Source organism: Olea europaea, unplaced genomic scaffold (assembly GCF_002742605.1).
Source record: "Olea europaea var. sylvestris unplaced genomic scaffold, O_europaea_v1 scaffold1631, whole genome shotgun sequence".
NCBI classification, from domain to species: Eukaryota; Viridiplantae; Streptophyta; class Magnoliopsida; order Lamiales; family Oleaceae; genus Olea; species Olea europaea.
Window position 1 is genome coordinate 183,127 of NW_019233954.1, and position 20,934 is coordinate 204,060.

At 32.0% G+C, this 20,934-nt stretch overlaps 2 protein-coding genes across 2 annotated transcripts; both read left to right on the top strand.

Moving 5' to 3' along the window:
• Positions 1-6,115: 6,115 nt before the first annotated feature.
• On the top strand, positions 6,116-9,410 carry LOC111377264 (probable WRKY transcription factor 43). Its single transcript, XM_023000337.1, has 3 exons — positions 6,116-6,382; positions 6,507-6,653; positions 8,818-9,410. The coding sequence occupies exons 1-3, from the start codon at positions 6,180-6,182 to the stop codon at positions 9,029-9,031; spliced, it is 564 nt and encodes a 187-aa protein (XP_022856105.1). The 5' UTR covers positions 6,116-6,179; the 3' UTR covers positions 9,032-9,410.
• A 2,439-nt stretch (positions 9,411-11,849) lies between these two features.
• Positions 11,850-18,120, top strand: LOC111377265 (small GTPase LIP1-like). Its single transcript, XM_023000338.1, has 7 exons — positions 11,850-12,387; positions 15,610-15,701; positions 15,936-16,077; positions 16,192-16,496; positions 17,131-17,184; positions 17,258-17,385; positions 17,720-18,120. The coding sequence occupies exons 1-7, from the start codon at positions 12,300-12,302 to the stop codon at positions 17,910-17,912; spliced, it is 1,002 nt and encodes a 333-aa protein (XP_022856106.1). The 5' UTR covers positions 11,850-12,299; the 3' UTR covers positions 17,913-18,120.
• Positions 18,121-20,934: the final 2,814 nt, after the last annotated feature.

A 20,934-nucleotide genomic window follows, 5' to 3' on the forward strand; every position in this document is an offset into this window, starting at 1 on the left:
CATAACTTATTTAGATATCTCAAATTTCAATATATTAGGTACATAAACCTCTTCTGAAATTTTATAATTTGTTATATCTAAATACTCATTAAGAGTATGTGTCTCCTTAATGAGACCATATTTACTGATTGCTCAATTTTCGTTTGAAGATTTTTATATTAGAATTGAATACCATCACGCTTCAGACGTACCATAGTATATCAAATATAATGCTATCAAATTGTTCTCTTGAGACATTAATTCTTATTGGAGCATTTAAAGTTGGTGTATGAGGTATTATTGATCTCTTTAATCAGTAAATGCATCCAAATATACTATTTTTCGAACTTCTGGATCGAATTATGTTCTATAAATATTTAAATAATGATGCACTTGTTCATTATTTACAGTTTCTTTACTCTTCCCCCTAATGCTTAAAGAATTGTCCAATCAAAACTAACAATCATTTTTTCAGTGTTATAAAATATTGTTCATTTGAGATTACAGTTCAAATTACGCACTTATTTTCAGCATTCTTTATTTTTCATTTCAATACATTATGGTATTCAATTTTTAAATATACTACACTATCAAAATAATTACATAAAAAAAATTATAATCTGACCATAAGCTGATTATAATATGGAGAACTATGACATGATGTGTAATAGAATTCATTAAATAAAAATGGAAAATACTTTGTTCTCAATTAAATTAATTGGAGGCGTTTAACGAACAATAGTGTTAAACCATTTATCGACATCACAACCAACACTTATTAAAATATTGAAATTTATGCCTATTAGCATTAACAAAATACAGTCTTGATTATATAATCTGAAAATTATGCTCATAATATAAAATTTGAGCAATAATTTAGCAAATTTCAGGTTGCGAACACCATGTTATTATCTAATAAATATCAAATTTATTAGATACAAATAATGTTTAGATGATCAACGTGGAAGATGATGAGGACCATTTATCACCCTGATTAATTTGCAGAAATATAGGGAATTTAGTCCCTATTTTAGTTAGTAATATTTAATTATCAATTGTCGATAAAGAGAACAAATTGTGTATAGGGATTCATTGGATTAAACAATCTTCTTGTTCTTCATTGAATATTCATTTAATTTTTTTTTTAATTTCGCACCATTATTGATCCAACGACTGTTCAACTGGTCATGCCAAATAATTGAATTTTCAGTTCAATAAAATATCTCAAATTTCAATAACTATTTAATCAAATAAAATACATAATTAATTCTCAAAAGCATGATTACCTATGATATATCATATAAAAATTAAACTTCATATGACATAAATTGTATGTTTTCCTTCATGAATAAACATGTAATTTGTTGTGTTTTTAGGAATGCAATGAAGTATAATTCTTCGAGATGTGTACTACTTCGAGAGCACGCTATATTTTATTATTACTTTTTTAACATCAATATGTCAATATTCTTCTAGAATATTAAAAATTATAATTCAAACTCTTCAAGAGCATTAAAATATTATTATAATAAATTATATAAGAATTTACTCTTCAGGAGTAAAAATATAATTTATGTTAGATCTTATATCATTATATTCTTCTAGGGCAATAAAATCTAACAAGAATATCAATATTTAAATACCTCTAAAGAAGAATTGACACATAAATAAATAGAGTAATTTAATTCGTAATTTTACATAGAACCAATCAATATAATTCAGGAATATTAAAATTATAATATCATGTTCTTTTGAAGCAATCAATATTCTTTTTTAAAATATTAATAGCGTTATGTTTTTTAAGGAACACCAACACAATTTTTTTTTATATTAAGTTGTGCATTCTTTAGAAGCACAATGAGACATATAATTTTCAAGAGTATAAATACAATATTGTTTTGGAATTCGAGAACATCGACATCATATTCATTTGAAATATATATAATTTAAATTATGCTTTTTCAGGAGCATTGAGTCAATATTTTTTTTGAAATATTGAAATTATAATATCATACTCCTCATAAGTAAGTAATATTCTTCTAGAATATTAATAATTTTGTAATGCTTCAGGAGCAACAACATTATACATTATCAATTTAAAATTTATGAAAAAATCTACAAATATTTAATCAAAATAAAGAATATTAATTACCATATAAATAAGATATGGATTTATGTATAAAAATTAATTACCAAACATAATTAGGAAAAAGAATATCCATATATAAAAGTTAACAAAATTAACTAAATCTTTTACTAGCTAAATCTTTTACCAATATGCAGAAGATATTAAATATCCATGTGAATTTCACATATATAAAAATTAAAGGTAGAACTAATATGTGGCAGATTAAAAAGATAGAATTAATACATGAATAATATGTAACAAAAATGATTGTGTATGAATGAAAAAGAATGAATTAATGTGTCCAGATTACACATACAAACGTGAATTAGAATTAATATGCATACCAACGAAAAACAGAGAAGAAGAAGCTCCATCGTTACGATGCATATGTACATCAAAATATTTCACATGCTACCAAATTAATTTTGGTACACGTAACAGATGATTGTACTTATAAAAATTATTACTTTCTAACTAATTTACTTTGTTTTTGAGAGATTCGTGCCGATAACGTGTTGTAAAAAAGAAGCAAAGAGAAGATAATAGAATAGAGAGAAGTCAATAAACTTATGTGTGTTTTTATTAAGGACTAAAACTCTATATTTACATATAAAAATTATGGATACAATGGTAATAATTTCTAGGGCTGTAAGGCTAAATATTCATTCATCGACAAACCCTAATAAACTTACCATTTACAACAATTATTTGATCTTCCTTGATTCTTTAGATATGTTTGGTTATAATAATGGCTTTTAAATTTTCATATGGAACTTTTTTTAAATTTTTATTAACATCCCCCATCCACCGTCAAATTTGGTTGGGAAAGAGAGTTTTTAGAAAGTATTAGCTATTCATTATATTAGCAAAATAATTTATCAGATGTAACATATTGTACCTTATCCAGTTAACCTTAAATTTAGTAGTGTACTATCGTCGTTGGTCTACTCTTTAACAAAATAATTTTGACAAAGTGTGTACTTTTATATTTTTTGTTTAGTGCGAGGTTAACACCATTATTTATATAAGTTAAGATATTGGTGTAATGATTGTTCACAAATATTGCAACTAATGCATTTCTATTACGGTATCTAGATGTTATATTGGGGTAGAGTTCATAATTAGTTTGCCTAATTCCATTTTGGGTCATGCGGGGCCAATCGAACTATCTTTTAATATAGACAAATATATAAAATAATAAAAAGGCTCAAGTAGGTCACGACTACATAGACAAGACTTGACACGATTTGTCTCTCCATATCGCATATACCATGTCAAGTAAGTTTAGTCGAACCAAATATGAATTACGTCGCACTCGAGCATTCGAAAAATGCATGTTCAGAAGTTATTTGGAGGCTGTAGCTAATTTCATTCGGGAGACTCCAAGCAATCTATTCATAGTGTCAATGCCAGTTGTCCAACATTATTTTTGTTAGAAGATGTGAGGTGTGAACGAAGAAATTGTCTTCATTATTGAAAGGAATCAAAAGAAAGAAGTTTTATCATTTAAATTAGATTAATTTTAAATATGGTTGTTATGTCTTTATTTTTAAAGACTTTAATATAAGAATTGTGTCTTTTTTTCTTTTTTTTCAATCGTCCTCGGTTTTCATGTTGCTACATTTAATAACTCTAGTTTTCATTCAAGATTTACATCCTTTTTGAAAGACCATGACTTTTGAATAAGCTACTCAAAATTGAACGTGCATTGCAAGTTATTCTAAAGTATTTTATAAGTGATGTAAAAGTAATATTTGGTACTAATTTATTAGAGGATTTGATGAGTTTCGGACGAATTAAAGAATACATAAAAATTAATTGTTAATACATAAATTTAAACATCTATTAAAATTTCTAGATACATGAATATGAATAAATTCATCTATAATAACTCTAGATTCATGTAATTCAAGATTCATCAATGAAAATTCATTGAATCGAGGTTAATGTGAATGTTAATTAATTGAGGATTAATAACAAAAATTTCATAAATAACAATAATAATGTAGTATTAATTACATATCGAAAAACGAAAAGTAAGGTGTTATTAAAATAATTGAATTGTAAAAGGGGTTAAAATCTTCCAAAAAAATGATTCTCCCTTGATGATGTCATTGCTCAAAGGCCTGTGACACGAAGGAAGGAAATTTTTCTTATAGACATTTTTAGAAATTCTAGGTTCGGATTCGAAATTTTTTTTACTGTAAGTTAATCTTAATTTTTGTTAATATGTTCGATTAAAATGCATGTTTTTCTGCATCATGGGCACATAGTCGTAGTTTGCACTAAGCTTTTCATAATAATTTATTAATTAATTTTTTATATTTAAAAATTTTTCATTTTTTAATTGGTCGATGCATTATTCCCAGCTCATCACTCCGCTCTAGTAGAAAGTTGACTCCATCAATGAATGGTCAAGTCTCTTGGACTCACCCAAGACTTTGTCTTCCCAAATCATTTTCCTAGATTATAGTGATAATTCTTCTCGGACAGGACCTATCCGTATAGCAAAATCCAAATTATAGACCCGTCAAGATGGCTCGGGTGGGCCATACCGTAGATTTGAACTTTGTTCTAATAACTATTCGATATATGGGGTTAGTTGATGAAGAGAATCGGCTCGGTCCCATAGCGAAATCAACTAGCCCATTGGGTTGCCAAGGAAGTAGATCCCGTGATACGTTACGGTAGTGTAACGTTACTTTCGAGAAAAGAATTTTATATAAATAATTTTATGTAATTATATTCGAAATTAGTGAATTATGATCATCATACAATAGTGGATGTAGACACATTGTCGAACCAATTAAGTGTATCGAATTTTACTGCCCACAAAACATAGCTAATACAATCCGATTCGAGCGACAAGCCGGCCCATGCGCCTCTATGAGGAAGCATCCTTCTGGATGCAGGGGAACACAATTATAATTAAGTAGACTAAAGAAATTTCTTTATCATCATGCCAAGAGAATTTTAGCCGCCGAAGACATTTCTTAGCACTTTCTCAGAAACAAGTCTTGGATGAAATGGACAATTATTGGAATACTTTGTATCCCACTGCTTTCTCTTTTTTGTCACGATATGCCCCCATAAAATTTTCTTGATTTTGTTTATGATAATGTTCTTTAAAATGGATTTTATTTCTAAATTTAAAAAAATGGACGTTCTTATTTGTCATTTTTTATCTAGGAATTTTATCTTTAAATTAGAAGTTAACGTCACGAAAATTTATTTTTGTCATAGCAAACATCTAATGCACGATGATTTATATTTTTTGAATTCCTTTTTTTTATTTTTTATGAGAGAGTATTATACGACCAAAAAGTACGAAAAATATTTGACGCATATGTGTACGCATGGATGGAGAATTTAAAGTCAATTTATTATGACCTGTGAATAGGCGTAATTTAAACTTCGCATTTATATATAGAGATTAAATATAAATCTTTCATTGCTCGTGGGATTGAAAAATTACTAACAAGAAGTTCAGCACGTAAAATAACATAAATCCACACACACACACACACACACACATATATATATATATTCAAAATTTAAGTGCATGTTTGGTTTGGATTAAAATCTGATTTTAATTTAAGTCAAAGTAAAATAATCAATATGAATCGCATTTTTTATGGGTCTCACAACTTTTCAACCGCACATTTCAAAAAAAAAACTATCACAATTTACAAAAAAAATTTGATTTTAATCTCCACCAAACATCCTCTAAATACTGTGATTTGATAATAACCCCACAAATTTCCCGTTAAAAACGGAATAATTGCGGATAGATTAGAAAGATATGCATCATGACTTGACCCAATTGGATCTATCAATTTATGTGACGTTGCATGATGGCATCATCAAACAGTCACATAATGCCACGTGGATTCATGAGGAACCTTCATGTAACATTCCAGGAAAGAGTTGATGAAGCTGCAAAGCTAAAAGAAAACAAAAATTAAATTTTAGATTAACAAATAAAAATAATAATAAAAAGGGTAAAGGGATACTAATTCTCAGAAGACTTGCCATTTCCACATTATCAAAAATTCCCACATTCAACTCCACAATGGATACTAATTTTCATCAAAACCCTAACCCTAATCAAGAAATTACCAATCAGCAGTTTGATGATTCATTACATTTTGAAGTCTCAGATTATTACACGTTTGAAGATGGCTTTGAAGAAGATATTTTCTCGAAAAATATGGTCATCCCAGCTGAAAACATCGTCAATGAAACTTCGAATTCAAGTCGAGTGGCGAATAACATGCAAGTCCAAACTCAACCCTAAATTTTCTTGATTCTTGTTCATTTTATTTTATTTTTTTTGCTTGATTTAGATAGAACATCTAGTTAGGAAATTATTTATTTGTTTGGTTTGTTTTATTGAAAGGTTACATAGAACAAGAGAGAAGAAATACAAGTCGCAGAGCGAGTTTAGGTTCGTGTTTATAACCAAATCAAATATGGAAATCATGGATGATGGATTTAAGTGGAGAAAATATGGGAAAAAGGTGATCAAGAACAGCCCGAATCCGAGGTAATTCATTGTGCATATTCATTTTATCTTTTCTCTATTTTTTTTCCTTTTCAAATTAGCTTATAGTGCCTTATTGAAAGTGCTGTTAATAATGATAACAAGATTAACAGCATTCCATTTAGCATATGGGAGAGATAAATTTAAAATAAAAAACTAGTGATTCTTCACTTATTTTGACAGATCATTTCATTCTGATTTTGAAATAAGTACTTTAAAATAGATAGCCAACTAGCTACAATTGAGAGGCATTAATTAAAGTCTCATTTATCATTATCTCATGATAAATTTATATTTATTTCTAATTATTGAATAAATTTCACATTGGTTAAATATTGAAATATATATCAACATATAAATGTTTGAATTACTCATTTTAATAAAGTTGACATTTTAAAATAGAATCTCAAATCTTCAAACTCTTATTCGTGACAAATACACATTGTTCTTATTCACTTCCTAGTCACATTAACATCATACTTTATTCTTATTTCATGCTTGCATAAGTATTTTTCTTTTATGATTTTGTAGTATAAAATGAGCCGATCATCCACTCTGGTCAATCATTGAAATCAAAGGGTAATAATAATCCTCCATTGATCTGTAATTTTTTATTTTTGTGAAGTAGGGATTGCATGCAAGAATATGGAAAATTTTCTTAAAACTTGATATGACACCTTTCTAGTTCAGTACTTTCGAATTTAGGAGGTCGCTCTAATCATTGTTAAATTGATTATAACATGTCAAAAATCGATTCATCTAAAAATGATCAAATTGTTAGAACATAAGGCAATTTATTTATTTTATTTAAATTGTCCTCTACTCATCCAAGCAGACATGTCAAAGTAATTTCAAAAAAGGTCCATTATACGTATTATAACGATCCGCTTCTATATCCGAACCATTATACATACATACTGTCCGTTTTGAAAGATATCGAACATATTTTATCCTTTATGAATTTTTATTGCTTCTGCTATATCTTATGAGAAAGTCAAGTCCAATATTGGTACCATTTGAGTAACTTGCTCAACTGGTACTAGGATTCAACTTAAACCTCTCATAGAGCTGAGGTACTGAGTTGAATCCTGGAGAATATAATAAAAATTCGTGTAGGATAAGATAGGCAACAGCTCTTCCAAAGCAAACAGTCTTATGATCGAACGGCTTGGGCTTAGGGCCATATCGATCGATCGATCTATGTGTGGTTGTGTCGACATAATGATTTAAACTTAGGATAATTATTTACTTTGATACAATGTTAAACCATAACTCTATAAAACATATATATATGTAACTCTTAACAAAGCTGTAAAATATGTAACCTTTTTAATTATTAATAAAAAAATAACTTAAACTCTTCAAGAAACAAACCTCTTAAGTAAATACTTACTTTTTTTTAGCTTATCCAAACGTTCTAGCATCCATTTATTGGCTGCCAGTTACGAGTAGGCTTTCTTAATCACTCGTTCACCGTATCCACACAATCTGTCTATCTATATATCAACTTGGACCTTTTCTTTTCTACTTGAATAATGACTTCAAAAACCAAAAAAAAAAAAAAACACTGTTTAAGGTTTTGGCATCACAGAAGCCACTTGGTATGTGGCTGAACGACTGCCATTAATATATTAACCTCCTTTTTCCTACCTGTTCAGATTGCCCTATCAAACAAACCACCAGGGTTTCTAAAGAAAAAAATATTATATTTTATTAGATGAGATTTTTAACTTTTTTTTTCTACTTTTTGTTCCGTATAATCTAACGTATCAAACAAATCATCAAGACTTTGAAGGGAAATTCTAAGTTGTACTTGTATAGTCTACTTTGCTGTTCCGTATTGTATAGTCTAACTTTTTTTCTACTTTGTTGTTCCGTATTAATATATGTATGTAGCGCAAAATTGAGCGACAAACTTTTTGGGTCCACCCTCCACCCAAAATATGAAGAATTTTCGCAATGCTGAACTTTGATCGCTTCTCATTGTCATTTCTGCCAAGTTTTTTTTATGGGAAATATAAAATCGCTTGTGTTTAGAGTTTGACATGGTCCCCTATCTGTTTATTTAAACGATCGAGTAAAGAAGTACAAGATAGCGGACATAAAGTTGGACCTCCGAATTTTTCAAAATTTATTTTGACACAAAGTGGTTCTCCTTGATGAACAGGAACTACTTTAAATGCTCAAATGATGGGTGCAATGTGAAGAAAAGGGTGGAAAGGGATAGGGAAGACCCAAGATATGTGATAACAACCTATGAAGGAGTGCACAACCATGAAAGCCCCAATTATGTGGTCAATTGCAATAACCAAATGCCTACTCATGAATGGACTTTACACCAACCTTCATCTCTCTCTTTCTCTTCTGCTTCTGTACTGTAACTATGACTTGTTCAGTGCCATGGATCTGTTGAGGACTATCGATTTGGCCGCTGCTATCGACTGACCCCTAGTCAAAGGTGGCAGATGGTTTCACTTTCGGCGGAAAACTTTTTTTCCTGTGGAAAGCACTGTCACAGATAGTTCTTTTTCCTTGCCTTGGAACTGGAACAATATAATATAAAGAAGAATAATCTGTTGCTAGATTTTATAATATTAAAACAGGAACTTAATTCTGGTATATTGATGTTATAGTTATTATGACTTTTTACAATTAGAATTTGTAAGGAAAGATAATATTCCCACATCTTCCTCTTTAGAATCCTCAAACTATGGTTCTTAATTGCGTGATTGTATATATTTCATGTGTTTTAGTTCTTCACTGATACTTAGGAACTAAAGACAGCTTTTCCTTTAATGCTTATATTCATAATCAATGGAAATATACATACCTTTCATAACACATTATATAATTCACGATCCTGAAATTCTTTTTCCCCCCCTTTTAACTGTTGGTGATGATAATTTTACCATATTCCGAACCAACGCTTCATCAGATCCCCATCCAATCAGAAAAATCAAAAAGCCATAGTATATATACATATAGTTATTCTGGAGTACAAAAGAAATCTTGTAGGTTTAGATATTTTTCGACTTGAAATTGGCTTTGTATACCCTATTAAGTTTGCCAACTGTAGAGTAAATCATAGCCTAAAATTTATAATTATGGTCAGGGCGGACGGGGGAATTATAGATCCGCCATTGATTATGGTTGTAAACTTAGACAATAGAACACACACGAATTCTAAGACAATAAGTGAGTTTCACTATTGTGCTCGTTTTGGCTATGAACTTTCTTAGTTTCTTTGAATGCTAAAGAAAATTAGCCTCAATTCTCATACGAAGCGATTTCACTTCCACACTCAAATAAATGCTTCTATCAAGAGTGCAATGTATCTAAGCACCCCATTGATAATGGGTATAGGAAACATCAAGAGCCTTAGCTCATCATCCAATCAATACATTAGGTATTATATAATAGGGAGGGGCTTGAATTTTGTCAGTGGGATTTTTAGTCGTAAGGTAGGATTTCAATTATAGATTTCTAATAGACACCAACCCCATCCACTTTAATGTTTTTCTGAGCTAACTCTCTAGTTAGTCCTTTGATTAATGGGTCAACAATATTTTTCTTTTGATTTCCCATAGTCAATAGCTATGGCTCGATCCGTTGATTAATGGGGTTGAAAATTAATTATTAATTTTTACTCAATTTTTATCAACTTTTAAGCAAAAGCAAATAAAGCATTAAAATGAAGTCAAAATTCTAGAAAAAGGACTCACCACATAAGTTTCCTAGAAATTGATATTCTATGCATTCACAATGCCGTGACACAACGAACTTTCTGCCACTTAAAAATGAATTCTGCTACATGTACAGAATAATTTTTTATAGATTCTTTACAGAATACATATAGCATGAGGTGGATGAGTTATTTTTTGGATTATTTTATTTACATGGGGTCCACTTCCCATGTGAATATCTGGAAAACTTCTGTAGGAGGAAATTCTGTACACAGAATTTTCCTTTAAAAATAGTTTTACAGCCTGTTTGGGAGTGATTTTTTTACCTAAAAAATTGATTTTTTCATCGTCATTTTACTATTCCAATCATTATATTTGACTTCTTCTCTCACAAATGGATTCCACTTTTCTCCTAACGGTCAAAAAATCAATTATCAAAATCACTCTCAAACGGACTCTTAATTCTTTTTGTGGATTCAAATATTTTCTAGAAAATAAATTTAAAATATATTAACTATTATCGACTATATATAGGCGAAGAGCTAATAGTCAATTAACTTGTTTAACCCACTTTACCATATCAAGTAGTGAGTTATAAAGTAAACTTTGACACAGTTTTTTGTTAGTGATTTTATTACACGACAATTCTATAGCAATGTTCACGAAACTTGTTAGGCTAGAAAATAAACGGTTTGCTACATGTAAATATTAAATTTACATATACATTAGGTGGTGAGACCAAAAATCAGAACCAAACGAGGGCTGTGTAATTATTTATGTACAAGTAATATTATTCGAGAATAAAATCGGGTTTTGAATTACTATTTAAAACGGAACATATTATATTTAGATGTCAAATTTTCTCTTATCATCTCTAAATTTCAACATATTTTTTAAGGCATTTTTAAGTTCGATTATACCAATATACATATGCCACTCTCTTTTCTACTTATTGCATTCTTAAATGAATGTCACGCTTTTTTCTTTTTTCTTTTTGAAACGTCAAGAGTCCATTCAACATTTTATTAGTGTACTGATAATTTAAGTAACGGGAATAGACAAAATAATTGAAGTTCGTAAGATTTGATTCAAATATTTTTAAATAAACAAATAGCTTAGCTAAAATTTCACTGTAAATTTAGTAAATATCAATATATTTAGCCATGCGTTACAACGGTCAACATAACAATGTTATAAGAATTGGACAAGATCAATTGATTCTATCGAAAAAATTGAGAATCCATTTGAAATAAACAAAAAATATAAGACGATTCACAAACTCAAACTGTTGCATCATTTTGTTTCATTTAATAATTTTGACCACCAAAAATTTAACTATTAAGTCCTGTTTTGTGAAAATTAAAATTAAATTTTTTTTTTTTTTGAATTTCATGAAATTTATTGTTAAAATTAATTTCTAACTTTGATTTAGATTAAGATATCTAGTGTTTAACCTTTTTTATCTTTTTGAGTTGGACCATTTTCGAAACATTGCCAAAGAATTGGGTTAAATTGCTACTTGTACAGCGCGCGAGGTAATCTAACGACATATCAAACCAATTTTTCTCATTTTGTTTTAATTTCAAACTTCTTCACATTTGCCCTTCAGATCACTCCTTCATCTCTGTCATTTCGTAATGCACAACACCCCAAGATTTGTTTAAATACTATAGTACCACAATATTTTAAGCATTTTCTTTCAGATCTTATTTCCTTCTATTTTGAGCATTTTTTTTATGTGGATTTATAATGCTGGATTATTGAAATTGAATCTTGCCATTTTCTTATTCTGGGCTTGATATTGGTTTTTACGCTGGAATATAAAAGATCAACTTTGAGAAAGTGCTGGATTTCGGAGATATAAGTGTATTTATTTATGGGACTTGAGTAAATAGTGTGGTGAAATTTTGTGGGCATTTGCAAATTTTCTTGGTGGGTAATTTTCTTGGGGTTGGAGGAAAGAAATATGTTTTGGAGCGAAAAGGAAAGGGAGAACAATGGGAATGGCGGACCTCCTTGTGGGCAAGTTAGAGTGCTTGTTGTTGGAGATTCAGGTAACTTAAATCCTATTGTTTTGTGAATTTTACCCTAATCTTCATATATGGATTAATAAATTTGTTCAATTTGGCTGTTGTGAGGGTGGTGGAAGCCACCGACATTGTTATCCATACATACACCTTGCCATATTGTATTACGTGTAAGAGAGAAACAGTGAGAATTGAGAGAGTGAAGAGAGAATTAGTGGAGATAGTGAGTGGGAAGTTCTTTGATCTGGTAAAAATAATTAGTGAGGTATCCTAGTGCGTTTGTTTAATGTCCATATTAAATTGAACAATTGAAAGTGTTTCATTACAAAATAAATTTTATTTTCTTTTTGGGTTCAAATTTAACATGGACTTCCTGTTTCTTGCTTAATGGAGACTTAGTGTCATTACGGTTCTATGTTGGAGATAGAATTAAACAGAAAATGCTATTGGTGGATGTTTTATAGGAAAATTTAATTGCATTAACCTTCTTACTGCATTTTATCAGGTTACAGCTCATAGACATTTGGCTGATTTCAAGGGTGAAAATCTTAATAGGGATCTAAAATAGTGTTGGAGGTGACTGGGCTATCTCCATTTTAGAGAAAAATTAGTCTTCACTGCTCCTTAGAAAATACGCGGTGTCATCACTGTTCATCGAACTAAAATTGAGATTAGATGTTAATTTGATTTCTATTTACTGCGTGTATTATTACATTATTGTTTGAATTCTGTCATCCTGCTTTCTTCATTTTTCCCTGCATTCAGAAATATTACCGTGTTGCTTACATGGCTGGACCAATTTTTAATTAGCTGGATGACACATTCATCAACAGAGGTGAGTATTCATGTGTTCTAGGTCCAATTGTGCATAATTTTGTAGTTAATTCAAGTTGAATTGAAGATGAAATGAAATGTGGATATATCAACTCTAAAATTATCCATCATGAACTCATTCTTTCAAGTTGTATGGTGAGGTTAAGTAGTGTGTTGCAGTGAAAAGACAACACAATGAACAAATAATTTGTAATAGGCTATGCCACTTTGACAGAAAATCATTGACAGATGGAGTGACATAATGTTAGTTGGCAAGATGTGATTTGATGAAAAAGACGTCTGTGTCTAGAACAGTCTAATGATATAGTGCCATGTGTTATTATGTTAACCATTATATCAATGTAGCATAATTCATTTGTAATTTGCACCACCAAATCCTCAAACTCTAGCTCACCAAAAGATGGATGGCCTGATGAAAACTCTGGAAAAATGACAAAAAAAGTAAAGTAGGCAAGAGAGAGAAGTGGCTGGGTTTATGTTTTCATGGGTATGCATTATTGACTTAGGAAAGGTTTGGATTAACTTTGTCTCAAAAATTTAAAAAAATTTCCATGCCATTTAACTAGCTTTTTATCCGACAAAAGAAATATAAAAGGCAATCCTGAAGAGAAATAAAAGGGAAGGCAAACCCTAAGTAGGAATGCAAATGGATTATTTACAATGGAGTTAGTTTTATTCTTTCATTTACATTAGATTTAGTTTTAATTTTCGTCTTATAGAGCTGCTTTTTAGTGTTAGATACATCTATTCTAACTTCGTGGGCAAAAATCTCTGGTAATTTTCAATTAGTAGAGTCCTGTTCTTGTAAAACATTTGAGGGGCCAGCCGGCCAGCCATAAAATTATTTACAACTGACATGAAATATTTTATGAAGAAGAAATTTTAGGCCCTCTTTTTTTCTGGGTCAAGGGGAGCCCACCATAGTTTACAATTTTATCTGCCTCCGTTCCTTGCACAACCATTGTCCCTCTGTTTGTGATCTTGCGACCAGCAATATGTGAATGCATGGTAGTGAGAAGAAATAATAGACTTGATTCATTTGATTAATATCTGCAGGGGGCAAGGCTTGAAGTATTTAATGCTTGAATGGATAATACTTATGAGCTTAGAAATAAAATCTCGGAGTTGATTAATAACGTGCATGAGAATTACAGAGGAAGGGTAAAAAGTTTTGGTTGAATAGGTACCTGATGCTTTACTTTATGTTATAGAAAATATGTGATTTGGAACTTGTATGATAATCAATAGGATTTAAGCACCTGCTGGTGAATTATTATCTCTTCAATTTAAAATGAAATAATTGAACGGTGATGTTAGATATTATTATAAATAGTAATTTCTGTAGTACAGAAATTATACAGTGTAAATATAATATTTATAAATTCTGGACAACAAGGACCATATGTGAAGGAGTAACGTAAGTTCTAGGCAGAAGGCTTTGCCTGCAGCATAGTTGGTCAGGTTGGATTATGATGGAAGTTGTGGGAAGGATCTTGGAGATCATAGGAAATGGTTTCAGTTGTATTTGATAAAATGCAGAAAGAGTACCGCAAGATTTTTAGTGCTCGGGTAAACACGTAAATGTAAAGGTATACAAATTGGTTAGGATCGAGTATGGTGGTCACTTTGAAGGACGTTGGAGACTTGGAGTAAAAGAAATGGTTTTGAGACAGAGGGGTTTTGCAGTTTACACTTGCAATGAACTGTATCCCAGAGGAATGATTGTTATATAAGCAGATGCTCATTGGTTTTTTTCTATTTCATGTCTATGCAGAGATCTATAATATAAAAATTAAAAAATATCAACCTAGTAAGCACAATTCTTGGATTTCATGATTTTCCTGTAGATTGTAGCTGCTATGTGCTGCAATGTCCCCATGCATTTTTTGTAATATTAGAATTTTGTGTTTATGTATTCTAAGAGCCTTTTTTGAGCATTGTTCCAGACAGATCCAAAATGCCATTTTTCGGTAATCTTGTCAAGTGATTGTGAATTTTTTACTGCACATGGGTCCATATTTCAGACAAGTGAAACAGTGCATTTGTTGCGCTACTAGAATGTTTTTGACACCATTTTTGTTCTTCAGTCTGAAATAAATAAATAAATGTGTTTTTGCTCTTTTCAACACTGTATATGTATTTGTTTACTGAAAACAAACCAAGAAACCCAGCAAATAAATGTTCTTTGTTTTGATATGCAAGTCTATTTGGAAAACATAAAACAATGTACAAAAATACGGGGAAGGTTAATGTTCGAACTCTGCTGAGCATAATTTGATGTTCAAATTCTAGGTTTGTGCGGTAGAACTTTTAGCTATGTTTCATATAATAGTTTATAAACTAGCTATGTCAAATAATCTTATCTGATATTTCATCGACAGTGAAATCCATATTGAACTTCCAATCTTCTTGTAGGTGTCGGCAAGACTTCTCTCGTTCATCTGATTTTGACAGGTTCTTCTATTGCTCGCCCTCCTCAAACAATTGGCTGTGTGGTTGGCATCAAGGTGAGACATCTGCTTGTTCATCACAATTAATTGATAGCTAAAACTAGGGTACTGCACATTGGGAAGTGATTATAGTCGGTTTAAAATATAAACAGATGTAAATGAGTGGTGGATAAGTTGGTAGTACTTGTAGGTCTATGAAATGTGTGGATAAGAAATAGGTTTGATCGATTATGAACAATGCCAAACAAGCTTTTATATCTTCGATGATCTTTTCCTGTGCCTTTAATGCAGCATACTACATATGGAACTTCTGGTAGCTCCTCAAAGAGCATCAAAGGTGATGTACAGAGAGATTTTTTTATTGAACTTTGGGATATATCAGGGCATGAACGATACAAAGATTGCCGGTCCCTGTTCTATTCACAAATCAATGGTAAATTAAGAGCCTTCTGCTGGTTCCAAATGAAATTATGCTTGAATTTCCTAGCATTTTAATTGTGATATCGTTGAGCATGAGCCTTTCTCACTCACCTGAACTTTGATTTAGGTGTAATGTTTGTGCATGATCTTTCACAAAGGAGGACGAAGACAAGCTTGCAGAAGTGGGCTTCAGAGATTGCAGCAATGGGGACATTCTCGGCTCCTTTATCGTCTGGAGGTCCAGGTGGCCTTCCTGTTCCCTACATAGTTATCGGCAACAAAGCAGATATTGCTACAAAAAAGAGTACAATAGGGAGCAGTGGAAATCTTGTTGATGTTGCTCGCCAGTGGGTTGAGAAGCAAGGATTACTTCGATCGAGTGAGGAACTCCCATTGACGGAGAGTTTCCCAGGCAGTGGAGGCCTTTTAGCAGTAAGATTGATTAGGAAATAACTTAGTATTCAGAGTGAGCATTGTTGGTTCAGAATTACAGCTGCTAAACCATACATTTGTGACTGTCTTGCTGACATACATAGCATGTTTCAAAGGGAAGATTGGATAGCACTGCACAATAATAATTAGAAAAGAAATCTAAAATCTTGTTCATTATATTTTGTAGTTGTATACAATACTGTGTACTAAATTAAAAGAAAGAGTAAATGCCATTACAGGTAGTGTTAAAAGTGAATCTTATGATGTTTTTTATTATTATGATTCATCTAAATGTTTAGGTTGATAGATAAATTCACATTAATATCATTTAAATATAGTATTCAACAATCCCCCCAACGTGTATGTGGGGTTTATATGTCCTTTGAAAGCTAACATGTACAATTTCTTTAAAATGGGTGACGGTGAAATTTGAACCCTAGATATTTGCATACTCTGTTAACCATTTTGACTTGAAAGCTTAAGGTGTTAGATAAGATCATATGTATTTAATTTAAATATCGTCTTTAATGAATGTTTTTTGCAGTATCACTTGATCTAAAAGTTTAAGGTGTTAGATAAGATTGCTTATTTTGTATATCCTTATCTAACATCAATTGTCTTTTGATGGGTACAGGCTGCTAAAGAAGCGAGATACGATAAAGAAGCTTTGATGAAATTTTTTCAAGTGGTCCGTTTTTCCCCTTCTACACTGAGCTTCAAATTCCCTATGGCACTATGATAAAACTGTATGTTTTATGCAGTTGATCCGGCGAAGATACTTTTCAGATGAATTGCCAGGCGCCAGCCATTGGTCTACCTCAATTCACAGGCCATTGGGACAATCAAGTGAAATTTCGAGTGATGAGGATCAGCAGAACATGAATTCCAGGTATGATGTGAAAAACAATGCTGAGGAAACTTTGGTATATTTCTTCGATACAAGCTTATGAATTATTCTTGCATAATATGATGCATAATCAAAATGAAATATTCAAGTTATCCCAGTTTTTAGCTATTAGCACTTCACATATTATGGCGGCTTTCTGTAGCTGTTCAAAATTTCAACCTCGAGTGTCATGTTCTTATGAGGAACGAAATACACTTTGAACGAGCATCAGTGACCATTGATATAAGAAGCATGAAATTTCTAAAAATAATAAAATCGCCGAAGGATATTTTGTTAACCTTGTTCAATTATTTTCTGCATCTCCTTTCAATTGCAGTTTGATTGGCGACCAGTACATGTACAAAGCGCTTCCTCCGCTACCGGCTCAGCACAACTTGACGCCACCTCCCACACTTTATCCACAGAAGCCGATGTCAACCCCGGACAATTATAACATCCCTCGATTTGCATTGACGGGCTACCAAGAGATAAGTGGGTCGAGATCAAAGCGTACGGATATTAATGTATGAAGATCTCAATACTTATTCAGTTGGCTAAATATCTCTCTCAGACATACAGTATACTGGCATAATGTGTTTTCAGAGATGAACTTACATTCATTTTTTTGAGCCCCGTCGAGGCTCTCTGGTTAGTACGTGTTGAAATGTGTAAAATTTCTTTGTGTAGCACGGAACACCATTCAATTGTTAACTTTGATTTTGATTTTCAGGTTTCTAACCACGACTTTGGTCTTTTTTGGATAATTCAAAAAGATGGTTTTACTCTAACAATACGATGAAAATTTTTTTTTGCCATCAGAAAAAAAAGTAGTCCGATTCCTATTAATGTTGAAACTTAAAGTGGAACAAAAGTTGCGATTCACGCACATTGATCCCGGATTTTTTTAACTCTTTTTGAGAGAAGACAATTAAAAAAGAAAAGAAAAAGGAAGCTTTTTATTGACAACAAAGCAATCAACAGCTTTATAGTAGTAATTCTTTTCTCAAAAAGCTCTATAGGTAAAAAAATTTACTCATAACAAATGTGCCTATGGACTCTCTACTTTGTACGAGTTGGAATGTCCAACTGTCATTTTCCTATTAAAAGATCAGCCATGACCATGACAAGACAAAACATGCAAAGGTGACATAAATTTATCAAGAACCCGTAACCACCAATCATTCTTTTTTCCGAACATATTTGGCCATTTAGGATCTAGTTTTAATTTTTAATTTTTAATTTTTTTGATATTTTAATCATCATCCTCATCCCGTCCCCGTCGTACCTCTCAGAAATATCCGAGAGGTGTCACTTGAACGGTTGAACATGAGGGTAGACCTATCTCGTAAGGAAATCTCAAGATAAATTATCAAACTTGATCAACTCTCCTATTAGCTAAGAAAAGTGGTTACACGACCCCTCAGGGCATAGTCTAGTAGTACAAAGGACATGAGTGAGGTTATCTCACGCCTTACTGGCAGCCGCAGTGTGGGGGTTCGATTCCTGAAATATGGAATTGGACTCCTTATAGACGCAGTGTACAAACAGTTCTTATTCCTTGGCCTGTTGGGACACATCCCGCGATTTACCTTCCTCACAAAACTCTAGGGACAGGACGGTGGAGGCTTTCAAGATTGGGGTCCAACCTTTAAAAAAAAGTGGTTACATGTCCGCAGAGGTTTTCTTGTCTGATTTTGCTCTTTCAACTTTAAAGTCTCTCTCCATATTCTTCATTTAGTCAATCTTTACGTTGTTCGATTCAAAAACCAAGGCAAAACCATTTGTTGGGGGGGAAAAAAGGGTTATTATTTCGGGTAATTGGCGCAAAACGTCCCTACCCTTCAACTTCATTGTGTAAAACGTCCTCACCTTTCATTTTTTGGCATTTTTGCCCTCAAATCAACCTTTCGTTGCGATGAAGGTCCTTCCGTCCAATTGCCATCCATTTTGCCGTTAATTAAAGAGAGAGACTCAATTTCTTGCTGGTCAACCGGGGTAAAATCTTCCTCACCCAACTGAACCCTTCATTTTCATCTTTTTCTTCGAACAACAAGAGGCAGTTCCCATTCCATTCCCTTCTAGTTCTTCAAAAATTTCCATTTGTCTTCCATTTCTATAATTTTTCCTCCATTCTCCTCTCGTATGGGCGCATATCAGCAGTCGGCGTAGTGAAAACCTACATTGAGAGTTTTTCCAACAAGCGACGCGACGGTAAGAATCATTATTTGTCGGTATTTTCGTTTTCCATTTCATATTTTGGTGCTTTGCATGATTGAGTGTATGTGTAGGATTTTGACAAAGTTTATTATAATTACAAAGGATTTCAAGGAACAACATGTTTCTTTCGTTTCTGAGAAAGCCCGGCAATGATCAACCCACCTCCAGCACCTTGTTAGGATGAAAACTCTCTGCCAAGTTCTATTAATTTTTTGGCTTTTGTTTTTGTTGTTCAGTGCACAAATTGTCATCAGGTAGTGGATACAATATAGCACTTTAGGAACCTATTTTTGGTGTTTAGGAACCTATTTTTGATGTTCAGAACTTATGTTGGCTGCAGAGTGGATATTTTGCACATTTGAAATGAATTGTATCTATTTTTGCTTCAGTTTTCGTTTATCTTAACTTCAACAGGTAGTGGTTATTTTTGTTTCAATTTTCGGTCAATTGGTGGATGAATTGTGCTCAAATTCTGTGATAGAATTGTATATTTGGGGACTTTTGAGTTGGTGTGTATCAACAGTTGGTATATGGAAGAAAACAGGGTACGCTCTCACCAAAATTTTTAATTCTGTGATAGAATTGTATATTTGGGGACTTTTGAGTTGGTGTGTATCAACAGGTGGTATATGGAAGAAAACAGGGTACGCTCTCACCAAAATTTTTTAAAAAGGTATGGACGTCAATCGCCAATACTTTTTATAGGTAGGGATGTCTTAAGAAAAATTATAACTACGTAGGGATTATTAACGCAATGTTCATTAGATTCCCAAAAAAAGTGAACAGGACCCGTCATCTTCACCAATAAGCCAAAATGAGCCAGTACCACTGAAATGATAAATACACAGCACCCATTTCCACTTGATCTTCGCCATTTACCCCATGGTCACAATAAGCATAAACTAGAAATGAAAACCTAGTAGTTGTCTCTATAAATTGACCACCCATTCAATACATGTCTTGCTACATTTTTCTAGAAACCCAACATTAGAGCAGCAATGGTAGACCTGGTGGTTGGATTTCACCATATATGTTCTTCACGACAGTTTTTTCCTTCATTTAATATAATAATTTAAAATATTTTCACACCCATTTTTCAGCTACTGTTACTATGTGGACTACGTAGAGGGCGGTAAGAAGGGTTCAGTTGGGTGAGGACTATTTTACCCCTGTTGACCAGCAAGAAATTGAGTCTCTCTCTTTAATTAACGGCAAAATGGATGACAATTGGACGGAAGGACCTTCATCGCAGCGAAAGGTTGATTTGAGGGCAAAAATGCCAAAAAATGAAAGGTGAGGACGTTTTACACAATGAAGTTGAAAGGTAGGGACGTT